Source organism: Corvus brachyrhynchos, unplaced genomic scaffold, assembly GCF_000691975.1.
Source record: "Corvus brachyrhynchos isolate BGI_N302 unplaced genomic scaffold, ASM69197v1 scaffold56, whole genome shotgun sequence".
Taxonomy (NCBI): Eukaryota; Metazoa; Chordata; class Aves; order Passeriformes; family Corvidae; genus Corvus; species Corvus brachyrhynchos.
The window spans coordinates 2,101,908-2,119,457 of NW_008238664.1; the positions used below are offsets into that span (position 1 = coordinate 2,101,908).

The following is a 17,550-nucleotide window of genomic DNA, read 5'->3' on the forward strand; positions in this document are numbered from 1 at the left end:
CCCGAAATATTTCAGAAAACTCACAGAAATACTTCTATTTATGAAACAACAATTTTCCAAGTAAAAACAAGGCTATATTTGGAACTTAACTTCTTTTACAGCATCTTCTAAAGTGAAAGAAACAGCTCATACATTGGACACTGTCTATTTGGTGATTATTCTAAGGATAATTTTCAGGAATATAAAGCTGGACACTTTCATTCCAATCAGTGCTACAAAGAGGGAAACAGAGTTCTGTAAAACAGCACCTTCAAAAGCAAAACTTCACTCCAGATACTGAAAAAATGCTGCCAGCTTTTTTCCTACTTTCCTTAAATCTGAGTTCATGGACAAAATAGTGTGGATTGTGTCTTTTTGGCAGGTCAGAAATGATATGCTTAGAAATATAATCTGTAAGGTTATATTATATTATAGACACTGGTGTGAACAAAAAGAGAAATGTTGAGTATATCAGTTTACATCTGCATGAAAATGTAGGTATTTCTCCTTTCGTTTAGAATATTGTATTACTTTTTCAAAGGATGCAACTTCTAAAATTAATACCTCAAAATCTATGGAATACCTTTAATTTGGGTTGCATCTACTTAAAAGGAGAATTTCTGTCCAATTTGCTCTAAAATCTGCCTTTCCCCGAGGCATTTAGCTATGTGCTTAAATCCCATTCTGAATATGGGGTAAACTTCTTACCCATCCACTTTCCACATACCTTTAAAACTTTTGCTTTTTTGGCCTTGTGTTGATGAAATGGTTTTGTATCTTTTTATCTTTCCTTCATGTCCTGCTGACTGAACACCTGAAAAATACTCATGTATAAATAAGAACAAATACTGATCAAATACCTCAAAATGTGTCCATAAATTTCCTTTAAATAAAAAATGTGATTAATCCTGGCTCTGTCTTTTTCACTTTTAATTGATAACAAACAGGACAGCTCTGTTTGCAGGAGTAATACATTTTCAGGAAAAAATAAAGAAAATAGAAAGGAGGTAAATATGAACTGCTACCTATTTAACTACATTTTTAATCTAGATTTTTAAATGTAGATGAGGTCTGTGTTGTGGGCACCTAGTAAAAATTATTTGGTACAAAAATACTCATCTGCTTTCTAGAAGACTGTTCTCAGCATTTGTACACTTTTAGCTTCTGTGTCCATGGCAGTCACAGGTGCTGTTCTTCACCCTTTACATGGGAGCTGGCTCCACTTTCTAATGACTGTTTTCTGAAGGGCTGCTACTTTTTCAGAGGCTGTTTCCCAGACTCAGAAATAGAGGTTTAATTACCTGGACAGTTCAGATCCAGAGCCAATGCACTCATTTCTGGCTGTATAGTGTTTGTATTTCTCACCCAAGAAAGAAGAGGACAGCAAGGTAGAGGTCTGAATTTCTGATTGGGTTCCATTGTCTCCTGGCTTTTCTTCTTTCTGTTGTGTTTCTCTGGCAAGAAATTCAAGCTGTCTGTCTCTTTGACTCAGTGTTGAGATTTCTGGAAATGTGGTATTGCTGCTGGTAATTCTGTGAGTAAGCCTGAATTGCACTTCTCCCTCAAAGCAGAGATTAAATCTTTGTTATCTATGAAAAACACACACTCCCGCAGAGTACCAGAGGCAAATTCTGTGAAACACACTTCTTTGGAAAGCACTCTGAAGATGAAGAGCAGTTAATATACATATCATGACAATAAATAGCCAAATCAAAACACCAAAAATAAAAATTGCCAGAATGACCATTACTTCCTGGGCAGGACACATCAGAGAAGGCCACAAATCAATCTTTAGGTCAGATTGCTATCACAGAGGTCTGACCCCAACAGAGATATCAATCCAGGAGCCTCAGTCCTCTGATTCCCAAACCTCAGAGAGGTGGTGCAGTGAGCCACCTTCTCCAGGAGCAGCTGGCTGGAGAAGGGGACTGGGCTGTGACTCTGCCCCTTTTCCTCTCTCATGTGGAATGTTCCTCAATATTCCCATCTAATGGAGTGGAAATTATCCCACCCTGGGCCTGTGCTTGACCATCACTGCTTTAGGGTGTCTAGCTACTTTTTTTCAGCCTATACATCTTTAACAGCTCTGGAGATGTCCTTAAAATACCTCCCAGTCCAACCTCAATGCTGAAGATGCAAAAACCAGAATGCCACATGTATTTTAGTTTAATTTTAAAAGAATTAATTTCTGGATGAAAAGGAAATTCTTTCGGTGGGAAAAATCTGTCACAGATTGAAGCACTCTCCTGAGGAAAGCTGTACATTGTTATTTCTCACAGTTCCTGTTGTTTCGCAAACCTCTTGCACAATTTTAGCACAAGCAAGTAGAAAACAAGATTTCCTAAATATGGATTGGTGCTTGTGACCAGGCATCAGCAAAGGTTTAAAGTGAATGCCACATTTCAAAAGCTTTATTAAGCTATTTCTGTCTAGACAAAGGTTTTTTTCAAAGCTTCTAAAGTGTATCATTATCAGACTTATAAAGCAGACAATGATCCAACTCGTCACCATGAAAATTGTAGTTCTAATTAAAATGTTGACCAGAAGGATTCTCTCCACGTGGGACGATTACTATTTACAAGTAAGATGAATGCTGCTATCTGTAGGCAACCATGCTACAGCTTTATCCAACTTTGCACACCAAAAGCAGACACTTTAATCTATCAAATCTGGAAAAAACAACATCTGAAGTCTTCCCTCTACTGCCATTAAATTACAAATCCATTTGCTTCTTGATATTATCAGCCTTTTAAAGATGTGTTATCCCAGCCATGGTATTGCTTTTAATCCTCTAATAGCTGTTTAGCCGATTTCTTTGTAAAAGCCCATCCACAATCCTTTCATGTTCTATTACCCAGTGTCAATAATGTGGCCAAAGAAAACCAGAAGGCACTATAGAAAAGTCATGTTCAGACAGTAAAGCAATCAGGGCCAATTTATCTCACTGGAATAAATGAGCAGGGAATGTTCACACACACACACAGAGTGTCTTTGAAAACATTTGTCTCCAGCATACTTAGGCAGGAAGCAAAACAAGATCCAAAATATTTTGAAGAGAGACTCTGAAGTGGTACTAACAGGAGAGCCCTGCTGAAGTAAGCTGAGGTAAATGCAATATCTGAGTAAGGTTTTAGTAAGCCTCTCCAAAAGAGAGTCTAAGCAAATATAACTTCAGCAGGTGCTTCTTGCTAACCCTCAGAATATAGAGAGTTGGCTACAGAGTAGAAATAAATTTGTTCTAGGCAAATGGGGAGCAGAAAAATTGCAAGACTGCAGCTGCACCCAGATCTTCCATGAGGCTGTCCTGTTACACATCTGGAAGCTCTGAAAATGCAAGATGAGCAGCATTTTCCATCAACCTGAAGGTGTGCTTGTAAGTAAAAATCCCCTATAAATGCTCACTCATGTATTTCCCAGATGATTCTTATACAATTCTTTCCTACTTTGTTGTGGCTATATCCACGAACAGAGCAGTGGAAAAGTTCTTCAAGTTGCCCTTGCTGACAGAACAAATTAGAGGCATGAAGACCCCCTTGAAAATTTTGGAGACCCCTTAGCTCACTTCAGATATGACTGAAGACAGAGGTCTCAAAGACATGAAATTCCTACACGGTCCATGAGCACTGGTGGCACCAGAGTAGAAAAATGTGCCAATTTAGAGTCCTTACAGAGGGCAAAGCTAACACTGCCCCACGTGATGGTCAGCCAACGCACAGGCACCAGCCAGCCATGAGCAGGCACATGTGCTTTGTGCCACCTCTTGCCTGTTCTATGGGGCTAGTTAGAAAAAAAAAAGTATTTTGTAGGATTTTTTTTTTGAACTTGGGAGGGGAGACCTACACAAGTAGTCTGTGGAAGGCTGAAGAGTTGAAAATGTGGGGTAGGTAGTGGGCAGTGAAGCCTTGGAGCTTATATAGCACAAAGCCAAGCCAAGCTGCATTTACTGTGCTGCTCGCAAAGCAGCTTGCTTGTCCCCATGATTTTATTTTGATGCGGTGTGGTTCTGGGCATACATAGCAGATTTTTGTGTTCCAGGGCTATGAGATGTCAGCACTGAATCCTAACCAATCTCTTCCATCTGCACTGAGATCACAAAGAGAACAAGTAGTTACAAATAAATGGAATTTTCACATCTTTTCATGTGTGCGCTTCATTGCAGCCTTTTACTCTGCTAGGCTGCTCTCTTTAAAATGCTTTTTAAATGTAAAAAGCACTGAAGAAGTTCCAGGTTCAGCTGCAGACAGCTTATCCCAAGGGATCACTCATGCAGAGGTGATGTGTCCATCCCCAAACCCAGAGGCACTAAAGCACACTGGGGCTTCACGAATGAAACTGATAATAAACTGTGTAATGCATAAATGAGATAAGCCAGAGGTACAAGCACAGGAGGGTGTGTTGTGGTGCTTGTGCATGGGAAAAGGAGGAAGCATGGAAGAGGGGAGGGAGAGAAGAAAGTGGTTTCGAGGTGCAGCACACTGATTGGTACCATATCAGCTGCATGGTTCCAACAAGGGAAACAGGAACAAATTAGATATGACATCTTTGGGGAGGATTAATGCCTGGGAAAAAAACCAAACTGCACCCCCAACTTAATATATTTGCCTGCACCTCAGACTCACCACCTTCATTTGCCTACCATTGCTTCTTGTTCACTTTTTCTTGTTCATCATTGCAAAATACCTCCAAGTGTGTTTTTTATCGAAGTGCTGAGCAGTTGTGAGCAGGCTGTGCTCTATCTGGGGAGTGAGGGGAAGATTACAGTGCTCAGCCCAACTGCTGTCAGGAGCCAAGTGATAAACCCAGATTACCTCAGGCCTGGGTTTTGCCTCTGTTTCAATAACAGCATGGCCCACCTCTTGGCCTCTGTGCTAGGAACACCAGTACATCCTGCCCCACTGGAAAATATCACCAGACTGCCCCTGTAATGCTTTACCAGGAGCTGGTTGCATGGGTTTCTTGTCCCCTGTGTGAGCGGAAGCACCCAGGACCCCTGTGCTTATAGATAAACCTGCCTTTGAAAGTTACCCAGCTCTGGTATTGCAGAGCTGGCAGCTATTCTGTTCTATTCTATTCTATTCCATTCCATTCCCTTATATTACAGTTACAGTGAGGGTGGTGGGGACAGATAAATCTCTCTGCCAGGCTGTCATGACAACGATGCCACTGGCATCCTCCTTGCCATGAGCATTCACTGCTGACTAATGCAGACCACTGCTGAAGCCAGGCAAAACGCTGTGAAAAGCCCTGTTCTGTTCCACTCTTGCCTGCCTCAGCCCCCCAACCCCAGCAGTTTGCTCCCAACACACCTGGGTAGTGCTGCAGCCCTGGTTCACAGGGGCAACACCCCACTGCAAGCAGTGGTGCAGATCCCAAGGGCCCTGTTAGGACAGATCAAAGCTGTCAGCGTGACAAGCAGTACAAATGCAAGGAATTTGCCTCTGTTTATGTGCAGTGTGCTCCATAGCTTTGCATTTTGAAGCACTATGAAAGCTTTAAAATTTCCATTTACGTTAACAAGCCCATAAAGCGTAAGGTTATTAAGTGGTGTTTATATTACCCTGTCTGAGAAGCTCATTCAGTTACCAGCTGGTTCGATTTTCACTAAAAGCAAGTTTCATGAGGGCACAGAGTTGGAGCTGCATGTGTTGGGGGAGCTTGCTTTGAAAGGACCAAACAGCAGCCATGCCACCCCCACGAAACAGCTGAATTGCTCTGCAGTACGAGTGGTCAGTGCCTTCAGAGGTGACTGAAATTAGTTGGCTCTGTGATTGAAAAACATGTCGCATTTAAACATTTTTATATTTACTTTTGACAAAACCCTTTGAGCATTGGTTAGTTTCTGCAGACTTTACTGGAATTTCACTGAGGTCACTGTCTTAAGGAGTACATTTCAGATTTGCGTCTTTGGTGAAAAAGTCGCAGTTTAGGTCTTTTCATCACAGTAATCACCACAAAACCTAATAAAGCTATTGTGTGTCTGGAGTGATGGGTGTCAGAAGCTGTCTGGGCAGGAGATGGTCATGCAGAGTGAGGATTGGGTGAGAGCAGCACAGCCAGAGGGGCATTTGCAGAGAGAAGCTGAACAGGAACAGTTGGACAAAAAGAGTTTAGGTAGAGTTAGAGGAGATGCCTATTGACATGTCGGAAAAGGATCCCAAGGTTTCATCCACATAGGCCTCCTGGGAAGGTGGCACTAAGAGCACATTCACAGCCTCAGGATTATATTTTTCCCAAGAACAATGTCTAGTGGGGTCTCTGGCCAGACTTTCCATGGCTGAACCATGGGGTAAGAAGAGCCCCTCTGAGAAAGCCACTGGTGAGTTTCCCACATGGTTCTTAATTGCAAGACATGAAGTAAGAGTTTAGCAGTGAAGCCTGGATGCAGGTGTGGGCACAGATATGTGTGGGGCAAATGCCACAGAGCAGCTCCTACAGCAGGCACCAAGGTCTGAGAGGAGGGGCTTGGAGCGTGGGGCAGGTGGCATCTGGTACCAGTGCCTGCTATCACCTGTGACTCTGGTGTGACAATGGCAGCAGCAACCCATGTCCAGGACTCATCAGGATGATGTATTTTATTTTACACCTGAAGTTTTACAGATAAGAAAAGTTTTACTCTGGAAATCTGTAAATGAGGCCATTTTTAGTTTGGAAGAATGTAATTGGAAATAATGTAAAAAAAAAAAAGTTTGTGTTGAGCCATGCCCACAAAACAGAGGCAGTTTTGGGTTCATTTTATTTTTTTCTGCAAGCACTCCCTTTTTTCAGCTAGCCCTAACCTTTAATGCTGAGAACAAAGTGTACAAGTGTATGCTGAAATATTGACAGTAACTTCACTGTAACAATTAGGAAAGTGACTTGGCAGATCAGAAGGCTTAAGGCTTTCACACAATGAAATGTGTGAATGGAAATTCCTGAGACTTACTTAAAATTTACTTTGAGAGGTCTAAGAAAAGGCAGTTTGTAGGGCAGAGTAAAAAAAGTTCAAAAGGTTTGAAGAGATTTTTGAGATTTGTGAAAGAGCACATGCTAACTTTTAATGAGACTCATAGGGATGGAGCTCTTTGGAGAATAGGTTTCATGGAGAAATTTCCAGTGCCTCTTCATCTCAGTCAGGTTTTATAAAAAAATATCGCAACACAAATGCTCCAAAGGGAAGGGGTGTATAAACCAGGCTACCAGGCAGAACTAGGAGTATGTTCCACCTGGTACATTATGGATGTAAGGCAACACTTACACGGTTAAATTATATCCCTCTTCCCTGAATTTTTTTATCCTAGATTCAGTGGGACAAACTTACCTCCTCATGAAAGATCTGGCAGCTCCCTCTGCGTCCTGAACCCTATCCAACTGATAATTATACTTGTTTGAAATCGGGGAGCTGGGAAGCAGCTTCCAGCCACTCAACAAAGGCTCCTCCAGTGCTCTGAGGAGGCGGTGCCGACACTTCCCTTCTCCTTGTCTGCCTCCCGCTGCAAGCTTTTCCAGAGATCTGGTGGAACCAGACCTGGTATCTCATGGAGTATCATCACATGCAAAGACAAAGAAACACCCCCACAGGCATAGTTAATGCAGACAAACCTTAATGGCTTTTTTTCCCCCTTCTCCCTCCAGTTATAAATGTATAATTAATCTCAGTTCAAATTTACATGTTTGATCTATTTCCTTTAGGCTTCAGATGTCTTTGAAGGAAAGGGAAGACCCTGTGAATTGATCTGAAGTGCCTGAGATAGGCTCAGTGTTTACATGGACAGAGCCCCATGCCCAGTGCTGGTCAGGCATGGAGAGCTCGCTCCCAGCTTGCAGCCCTGGGGCAGCAGGGCAGTGGCTGAGGTGCTTCCCAAGCTGGGATGCAGGAGCCCCTTCACCCCAAAAAACCATTTCCCTAGGGCTCCTGTGAGCAGTGAGGACACCCACAGACAGGTGATGGGAATCTTCTGCGGACAAAAGCCAGAGCAGGAGCCAACCCTCCTGTGAACAGACCCTCTGAGCCCTCGCTCCCACAGCGTAACAGAAATGAAAGGTGTAGCGATGAAGGATGTATCCACTTCAAACAGGGAAATTTCCATTTGAAGTGCTGGCTTGAGTCAAATCCTCCCCAGCAGCACTTTGTTCCCCTCACTAGCGTGTATCAATTTCTTCTGACAACAGTTCCATGGCTTCGGGATAAAAAGCCAAACTCCATTGGTATTATATTTTACAACTACAGACAGACCAGAGAGATTAAAATTCTTAGGCTGAGTCACCAAAGATGGGGAGGGGGGGAGATGGGTCCACCAGGCACTGTGAAAGGTGCATTGAACACAATCCAAAGTGAATCCAGCCTTTCATCCCTGGCGGTGCCATGGAGGCTGGGGAGGGTGGCAAAGGCAGAGCTGGGGGGACACTGTCATGAGGGGCCCTGTGTGCTGGGGAGATGGACTCTGGCACTGACTCAGGGCTGGGGGCTCTTCACTTCTTATGGCACAATACTAATGGCTCGTTTCCATGGCAAACAGGAGTAGCTGAAGAACAAAATAATTTCCAGTTGATCCATAAGGGTTTTGTTTGGTTTTGTTTTCCCACTGGAACCAAAGGCCTCCCTTAAATGCTTTCTTCCCTGACGTGCAGTATTTTGGTTTGATCTTCAGATTTTTGAAGTTTTTCAAGTAGGACTGTGAAGTGTGGAGTAAAGTGAAATGAAAGGCCATGTTCTGACATGCATTGCTGAATGTTTCCTGACTGAAGACATCCATCTAACACTGTCCCTTTCCCTGAGAGAGCAACCTGATGCTCTCTCAGCTTCTGTCCCTTAGCACACAAAGATGGCCAAAGCAAGGTGGCACGTTCAGCTCTTCACACAGGCACAGAGGAATTTAGGCGCTCACTAACACGGAACTCAAGATGAGGGTCTGGCTCAGAGTCTCTGTGTTCTAGCCAGGCTCTGAAAAAATTACTCTAAATTTTCCAGTGACTACCTGAAACTCTGAGCAGCTTACACTCTCTCCCACTTCCAGTTTAGATTGTGACAGGAATGAACCCATCCCTCCCTCCAGAAGCACTGAAGCCTCAGGAGAAGACAGCATGCACTGAGCATGGGACAGCTGAGGCCACGTTCCACAGAGGTACCACTATGATCGGCAGCACTCATAGGTACAGAAGGATCTGGTCCCTGAATCACAGATTCATATTTAAATAGGAAAGACCAATAAAAAGTGAGATTAAAGGAAGTGATTTTTATTCCAATTTGCAGATAAGACACCAAGACATAGGAAGATAAAGTGACTTGGTACAGGCTGGAAAAGTCCATGATGGACTTGAATGTCTGAACCTTAAGCTGAACTTTTCTTTCCAGGACCAGTCTGTGATGGAAGATTCACTTTCTGCCAGAGAAGCAAGGGGAAAGGAGACAGCAATGGTGCTCTTGACTGCTATTGATAATCATCAAATTGTTGGAATTTCTGCCCGAGAGACAAGGAAACGAATATTGGCACAAACAAAGCTCTGTGCTTCTCTGTCAAGATAAAAATTCTGCCTCATCCACTGACCATTAATGGAAGAGCTCATGGGGTTTGGCCCAAAGAGCAGCCAGCAGCCTGCTAGTCTCCTGAACTAACCTAACAGGATTTGTGAAGGCCTTGCCCAGGTCACCCCACAGGCTTGGGACTGAGGTGGGGGACAGGAGCAGTGCATAGCTCCTGGCACACCATGCTTTAGAGCAGGGTTCTCCCTCCCTGCTCGCCCCTCTGAGGCCTGACTGCTGCCCCATGGGCACTGCAGTCCCCCTGAGATCCCCTCCCTGGGGAGGGATTTTGTGCCATGGAGGTGCCCACTGGGGCTACTGTGGTAGGAGAGCACCCAGCACAGCCTGCACCCAAAGGCACCCTCCTGCCAGCACAGCCCTGTGTCTTGGCAAAGTTTTCTCCTCCTCTGCAGGGCTTAGTTCTTCCACCATGAAAGTAGTGTGTATCTCCAGCCCTGCAGATACACACAACTTGTGTCAGGAAGATGGACAAAATCCTTTCTGGGCTAGGCTCAAAATACTCAAAATGGAGGAGAAAATCCCTTTAGCAACAGCTACAGTATAAATACCTTCCAGGGAAAGAATAATTTACGATGATACCATTTTAGTCCTCATCAAAGAAGTAGTTAAACACTTGGCAGGGAAACACTGGAGGAACTCATCAGCCTACCTATAGTTTTAAAGGTTGCTAACTTGTCTGTGAATGACACAAATTTAAAGCACCACAATAACAAGCGTTAGTCAAAAATAAAACAACCGGGGTTTTGATTTGTTAAGATTAAAAGCACAAACAGGTTACAATTCTTAAGAGCTAAGAGCTGGGTAACCAGGTGATTTGTTCGAATAAGCTCCAATACAAGGCTGACTCAAACACCTCAGCATGTGAGGGCAGCCCAGCCCCTGCGTGTCTTTTGCTAAGCTAGTAAATGTTAAATTAAGTGCTGGCAGATGATTCCATTTCCCTTTCCTGGTCATAATCTCTGCAATTAAGACTAGTGATTATTTTGGTTTCTTAATTTATATATACAACGTGACCCAAAGCGGTCTCCTGGGGTTTGGGAACAAGGATGCAGCAAGATGGGGATGTGCTCAGCACTATGAAAGCCAGCAGCAGCAGCTCAGGCTGGGGATGGCTGGTTGCCTGAGGAGACCAAGCTGCACGTCTGCCATAGGAGACCATAGGCATTTCTGTACCCTCTGGTTTCCCACCTTACACATCACTCAGCATGACCCCCAACCTCCTGCTACATACTGCAAACAAAAACCCCAGAGAAACCACAATTATTGGTGTTTGTGCGTGCCAGGAGGTAATCATCCTCTTCTTCCTCCCATGGTGCAGGGGACAAAGCACCTGTACCCAGTATCTCTCTGACTGGGGACCTCCAAAGCTCCTGCTTTTCCACTGTACACCTCCCACTGCCACCTTTCCAGACAGAAGACCAGAAGCGCTGGTGATCAAAACCCCTCAGGCTAGGAGAGGACTCAAGAGAGCAAAGCTAATGCCAGGTACAGGCAGGGCCTGCTGCTTCATTGAAGTTTTCCTGCGAGCAGGGAGCGTGCTGGCACACGCTGCAGGAGGGATATTGCTCTGTCTGATCGCTTTGAAGACTGGAGTGGTTGAGGGAGAGAAGAGGCCAGTTAAGTGTGTTTATGTTTGAGAGGAACAAAGGAGAGTGGAGGATAGAGTGGGGGTGCCTGCGCCAGAGATGTGTCAGAGATCACTTGTTCCTCCTGGGCCAGAACACCAGCCTGGGACCACCAGCGTAGGGGGAGGCGGTGTGTGCGGAGCTGCGTTTAAAGCAGGGAGGGGAAAGTCAGAGCAGAGGGAAGAGAAATCCCAAGAAGACTTAGGGTGGTGACAAACACGATACCAGGTGATAAATGTCAGACACCAGGCTCTCAACCAGCAAGATGTGTGGCACGGTGCAAATATACCACAGCAGCTTACCTTGCTGGAGTCTGGTTTCCCTGGGGAGAGGCTGAATTAGGGAAGTTAGGCACCTGGAGAACACAAAGCGTGACCAAGTCAAGGGAGGCCGTCACCCGCACCCCAGCTTTGCCATCTGTTACAACAAATGAAGCCCCCATTTGCAACACTGCTGGAGGAACCGCCTTCCCAGGGATCTCACTCAGCCCACGGCTGAGCGCTGCCCCTTCCACCTTGTGCTGCACCCCACAAACAGCACCCTCAGCTTGGGGTGCAATCTGAGGGCTTTCTCAAAGAGTTGCCCAAAGGCAACCAAACCCTGAAGTGCAGACTTAATGCAGACAGCCTGTGCAAGCCAACAAACCTGCTGCAGGCCACAGATGACTGAATTAACTGAACTTAGGCAGGGAATAGGTGAGTGCCTGTGGTTGGATGCAAGTGTGCAGCAGTTCCAAGGGCAGATGTAGACCACCGTAACTGTGGTATCTCAAGGAAAAAAGGCCCTAACACTCATTCACTGAGGCTTTTTCAGTCTTTTGGGGAGGAAAGTGTGTCATTAACAGGTATTTCAGAGTTCTCAGTAATCTTCCATGGAAGCAGAGGTGGTTCAATAATCACACTGGTTCTTCGGTGTTGCCAAAATGCTCCTGCAGATACACCCGTATTTCAGCACATGAATTTTAACACTGCACGCCTTCCCTACCTAAAACTTCTTACAATTTATTTTTTAAAATGCAGAATAAAAAAAGTTGGTGGACAGCCCTATTTGCAGAAAAAGAGACTTGAATTGGAAAAAAATACTGGTTCAAACAAAGAACTGGGAGACATCTGACATTTTTCCTTACTTTTTTAGGTGGTTAGGAAACCAGCACTCCACTCCATACAGCACAACATATAACCAAAACCAGCACTAGCTTTGTAACAAGAAACCAAAATTGACAGCACTTCTTGCAGTCTTGAACGCTAATGCATAATCACTGATGATCAGAGGACTTAAGGCTGACATCCCATCCATATGACAGCACCTCCACAGTACTCATGATTTCTGCTTGTAAAAAACTGAGATTTGTCTCTTAATGGTAAGGGTAGGTAAAAGTTGAAAGGAGAACTGTGTTTGTGAAATGCTTCTTATTTTTAAATGTGAGTTTTTTAAAGGTTCCCTTACATTCCACTTCAAAGAGGCTAAAGTACTCATAGACAGAAACTTCTGCATGGAACATACACTTCTGCAGAAGATTTGAGACCAAGCTGTCTTTCAGTCACCGGAGGCTAATTCACATTTCTAGGTGAAATGATTCTTGTTTTAAATTCAGCAAGTGTCTCAGATCTCTGAAATGGCAATCTGGAGCTGTTCCACCGAAGGAGGGAAAAGCAAGAAGCTGTAAGTTCAGACCCACAAGAACTCACAGCAGTGCCTGTAAGTGCTGCTTCTGAACCTGCACAAACACAGTATTTGAACCTAAGAAACCCATAAGAACAAAGTGATTACGACAGTGAAATACCATTATGCCTTCTAAGATCCTGAACTTGAAGGGATGTTTCATCAAAAGGCACTGCAGTCCATCAATCACTATCTGCTCCCCTTACACGAGTCTTTGGCAGGGCTCCACTCTTGCTTTGGGGTGTTGATTCCCTCCAGCCGCCCTCTTGTGCCGGCATCCAGCCTTGCAGGCAGGCGCCATCCCCTGTCCAGCGAGGCGGGCTCAGCACGGCCGAGAGAAAGTCACAGCATCACACTCCTGTCATAACCAAGTTGGGAAAACAGCACTGCATTGCCCTTCCTTGTATTCTGCAAAAACTCTGCCATCTGCACATTCCTTAGCAAGATCCATCACCTGAAGCCACAAAACAATGCGTTTCAAGCTCATATATGACTGAAACATCTGTTGTCTGCTTTTAAGTACACAGAATAAACATGACACAGATACACTGCCGTGTCCATCTCCCATTTTATTGTAATCCCCCAAAATGATCCAGTGGGGATGGTCAGCTTCCCCTCCAGCCTTAGTTAATGAATGTAAAAGAAACACTGTGAGGCCCATTGCATTGGGCCTCACCCTGAAATTGGGTTCCCTTAAATCAGAGCTGTGGGACACAGTGAGCAGCACTACCCAACCCAACTTTTACATGCTTAGAGCTTTTTAAAACGTTGGATCAGCACATCTCTAAGTTAAGTTACAACTTTTACTAGGCAAACAAAACCTCTCAAGGCAACATACTCCATTCTACTCAGCTTTTCCAAAAGATGTGGAATACCTACTTGTCCTGAGCCAAGTTCACCAGGTGCTGTGTTAAACGGGAGAGGCTGGGTAAGACTGTATCTCAACCTTAACTAGTTCCTCTCAACCCGAGCTGGAGACCACTCCCAACTCCAGATTTCTTACCCAGTTGCCACAAAACATGCAACAGTATAGACTATGCATAAAGGTCCCTGCAAACAGGGCAGCCTCCCCCTGCCCACAAGTGCAATACCCTGTCTATCAGAGTACTTCCACATGCAGAAAGAGCTCCAGGCACTCAGGTGTGGAGACAGCAGGTCTGGTTCATACACCACCTTCACTGATGGAGGTGGTCTTGCAGCACAGCACTTAGTAACAACTCAGGCAAGTCTGAAGTCCTGCCTGAGCAGGGAAATGGAGGAAGGAAGGACTGCATACAAAAACCAAGACTTGTTTCTTTGCCCTGTCCTCACAAGAAAAGAACGCCATATAACAAGGAGGAGGGGCATTAATTATGGCTAGGAGTGGTTAAAAATAGGTGTATCCTCAGCTGTTGTGTTTCCAGAACAGGAATGTGATATTTGAGCATCCTACAGAGTCCAAGAGATGTGGGAAGATGGTAATTCTAGTCAGTTTTGTGTAAGGCCTGGAGACATCGGTGCCTTGTTGGCTCCTAGCCTTTTATAACAGCGATAGGTCTCAGTTTAATGGCTTTCTTGCTGATGCCAGCTTCGTGGCAGGTGTTAACCACATCAGTCACGTTCTTGTAAGACTCTGGTGCCTGGGGGGGGGGGGGGGGGGGGAAAAAAAAAAAAAAAAGACAAAACTATAAACAACCCATAGTCACAGGAAGTCAGATGTAGGCTTTTGAAATCCACTCTTCAAAAAATAATTATAAATAGAGGGTGTAGAAGTAGGTGAACATATTGATACATACACCTTATATATCTAAGAAATCTGTAAGACACTTAGCTTTCCAAATAAGCTCTCATCATATTTCAGATAAAATACTAGCTATTTTAATCTAGTTTTTCAGATAATCAGTGCCCCAGCATGTGAAAATGTCAAGCTTCATTATCTAGTAGGAAGTGACTCCAACTGCTTTACAGACAGCCTTTATCTTCAATGCCCCTTAGTGTCAGCAGTCAGGGTTTAATTCTAGAGCTTCTCCCTCTGCCTCCATTCTGACAAGGAAGCTGCCCTTAAATAGAGATTTTAATGTATCAACATGTTCATGTAACACCAACACCCATAAAAGCATAGTGCCAAGTGATTAACACACTTTCATGAGTGAGGTTGTGAACAGAAAAGGCATGCTCATGTTAATGCAGAGCAACTGGAAGTCGTATTATTCAAAGTTTTCTGACCATTCAGAGCTCTATTCTTGAGCAAATATAGGAGTTCATCTTAAAAGAAGATCTTTCAAGCTGCTACTAATCTACATGAAAGCTGCAGTGGAAGGTAAATTTAAAGCAGGAAGAACATCATTCAAGAAGAAAATCCATAAAACATAGCTACTTTTGTAGATGCTCACACAAAGATAGCAATTATCCCTATCACTAGGCAGAAGAGGAAAAAACATACCCCAAAACCTGTCAATCAGGCATCTCCCCTTTCAGCATGCTTTTAGGATAGAGAACACTTCACATCATTTCCCAAAAAATTTGATAGCTCTATCAGAAATCACACAAGCTGCATATTTACAGTACTGGCAACCACTTAAAAATTGCGCTGCAGAAAATCAGGTCAGGGAGGGTCATTCAGCCGGGAGCAAGACCCCCTCTTCCTTCTAAGATAATGAAGCACTAAACTCACTTCTTCCATGACCAGTTTGGGAGAAGCAACACGGATGGCAATGCCCATGTCAGCCAGCTTGTCCAGTACATCCTGGAAGTCCAAGTTACGTCGAGATTTGGCTCGAGACAGTGCACGGCCCTAGGCAACATGTTTTGTTAGTGCTATTTTTGTAGCAGTTTGGAAAAACAACACTCCTTATCAAAGAAAAACATTATTACATTAAAAGCAAACAGAATGACTGAGAGCATAGACCACAGTAAATCTCAATACAGGAAATTAATTTAGCCTTCATGTCACAGGCTCCTGCAAAATCACACCTCTGGTACGACAGCTAGGAAAGTTTCATTTGCATAACACACTAGTCTGCAAGTGTCTTTTTACCCAAACCAAACAGTGTTCAAGACTTGGAATTTACTGGAAGATACTTCTCTTCCTCAATTATTGTCTCATATTGTCATGAATAACGAGGGAGGAAACACCTCCTTCTAATTACTGAGGAGTTTTATATAGACAGCCTCAGCACACTTAACCCCTCCTGTTAGCTCAGAGATATCAGAATTTGGTAAAAGGCGCTTTACTCTCCACACCTTCATCCTAACATCTGCCCTATAAAAAGCAGCATCCCCTAGATTTTCTGCAGAAGTAGTCAAAACTACTCAGTAAGGGACAAAGACTTCTACCTTGCAGTCCTCCTGGCCAGGGACTACTGGCAAGGCTACTCTCTGCTTGTATGACCAACAGATGAATCACACATTAGATGACCCTTGAACAACTTTGTTCTCTGGATGAGAGTCTCATCCCACCCCCTCCCCAAAACAACTTCTTGACTTACAGCTCCATGGCAAGTAGTTCCAAAGGTCTCAGTCATGCCTTGCTCTGTGCCAGTGAGGACATAGCTACAGGTGCCCATCGTGCCACCGATCAAAACGGGCTGTCCAGTCAGCTGTGGATGAAAAGCATTCATTCGTAAAAAAAACCTGAAAAAACTCAATTAAAGTCTGAGAGGAACCCTATCTCCAGAAAAGGAGGTCAGATTAACATTCCCTGAGACCATCCCTGGTTGTCTCAGGCGCTTGGAAGCGAGGATTCTAGAAAACTAACTGCACTGAAAAATGCAGACCAGTAGATCAAAAGCCTTGTGTCCAACAGACAGACAAGGCAAACCACTGAAGCCTACCCTAGGCATAAATGACTTCTTTCCTTTCATCATCTTCCAACCACTTTGGGTGTGGAGCAGAAGCAGGAGCTCAGTGTCCCAAAGAGCTAATGCACAGACAAGCAGAATACTGCCATCCCACCAGGGTTCCAGTGCTGTTACCTTAAAAAATGAACTCACAGCATTTAGCCATCTGTTAGGGACTCTAAAATTGTCTGATTAATCCAGAACTCTCTTTCTATTCCCTTCTCCCAAAGCTACACTTACTTGATAATCAACAGCAATAAGAGGATGGTGAGGAGGGAAGGCCCTGGTTGATCCCTTTCTGTGCACCAGCAGAGTCCGCTCCTTTCCATCCACTACATGCTGTTCCACCTTGGCAATGTTGTGAGACACATCATAGATAACGTGCATGTCCAGGTCATCTGGGGTTGTGTTGAAGACTTTGGCAAAGGCCTAAAAAGAGAGCAAATCAGGATGTGAGATACAAGAGCATCATAATTCAGCCACAGTGGAACTGAATACAACATCGCTGAGAATGACAGAATTGGACTGCCTAGATTGCTTCTCTGCCCGCTGGCAGCTTCCTGCTGTAAATCAGTCAGGTATCAACTAGACAAATTCTTGCAACTCTGAAAAGTTGGCTTTAGCAACAAAAACCCCCAGTTTTAGCAACAAAACCCCCAATTTTCTTGTATCCTCTTTTTCCAGCTCAAGGCGTTTTCAAAATACTGCTTAAGCAGCTTCTGCCAAGTACAATCCAGTGATCTTGAGAGGTTTTAGATGGATTGTCATGACTGCAGCTTTGTGCAAGTCTCTCCAGAAAAAAAGTTTAAGAAACATAAAAATGAAATGAAGTTAAATAGTCCAGCTACTCTTTGTTCTCTATGTCTGGGATAAAGCAGATGTGCAGCAAAACTATTTGCATCAGAGACAACTCTGCTCCTACCTGTCGTGTTAGGAAGGTCATGGA

At 44.1% G+C, this 17,550-nt stretch overlaps 1 protein-coding gene across 1 annotated transcript in view; it reads right to left on the reverse strand.

Moving 5' to 3' along the window:
• Positions 1 to 12,234: 12,234 nt before the first annotated feature.
• Positions 12,235 to 17,550, reverse strand: part of RTCB (RNA 2',3'-cyclic phosphate and 5'-OH ligase) — a 12,738-nt gene continuing 7,422 nt past the window's right edge. The window contains exons 8-12 of the mRNA XM_008636592.2: positions 17,527 to 17,550; positions 16,845 to 17,033; positions 16,254 to 16,364; positions 15,440 to 15,559; positions 12,235 to 14,405 (exon numbers count right to left, since the gene is read on the reverse strand). The exon at positions 17,527 to 17,550 is cut by the window's right edge and continues 179 nt beyond it. Of these exons, the coding sequence (XP_008634814.1) occupies positions 14,298 to 14,405; positions 15,440 to 15,559; positions 16,254 to 16,364; positions 16,845 to 17,033; positions 17,527 to 17,550 (552 nt within the window). The 3' untranslated portion in view covers positions 12,235 to 14,297. The remainder of the gene's footprint in view (positions 14,406 to 15,439; positions 15,560 to 16,253; positions 16,365 to 16,844; positions 17,034 to 17,526) is intronic.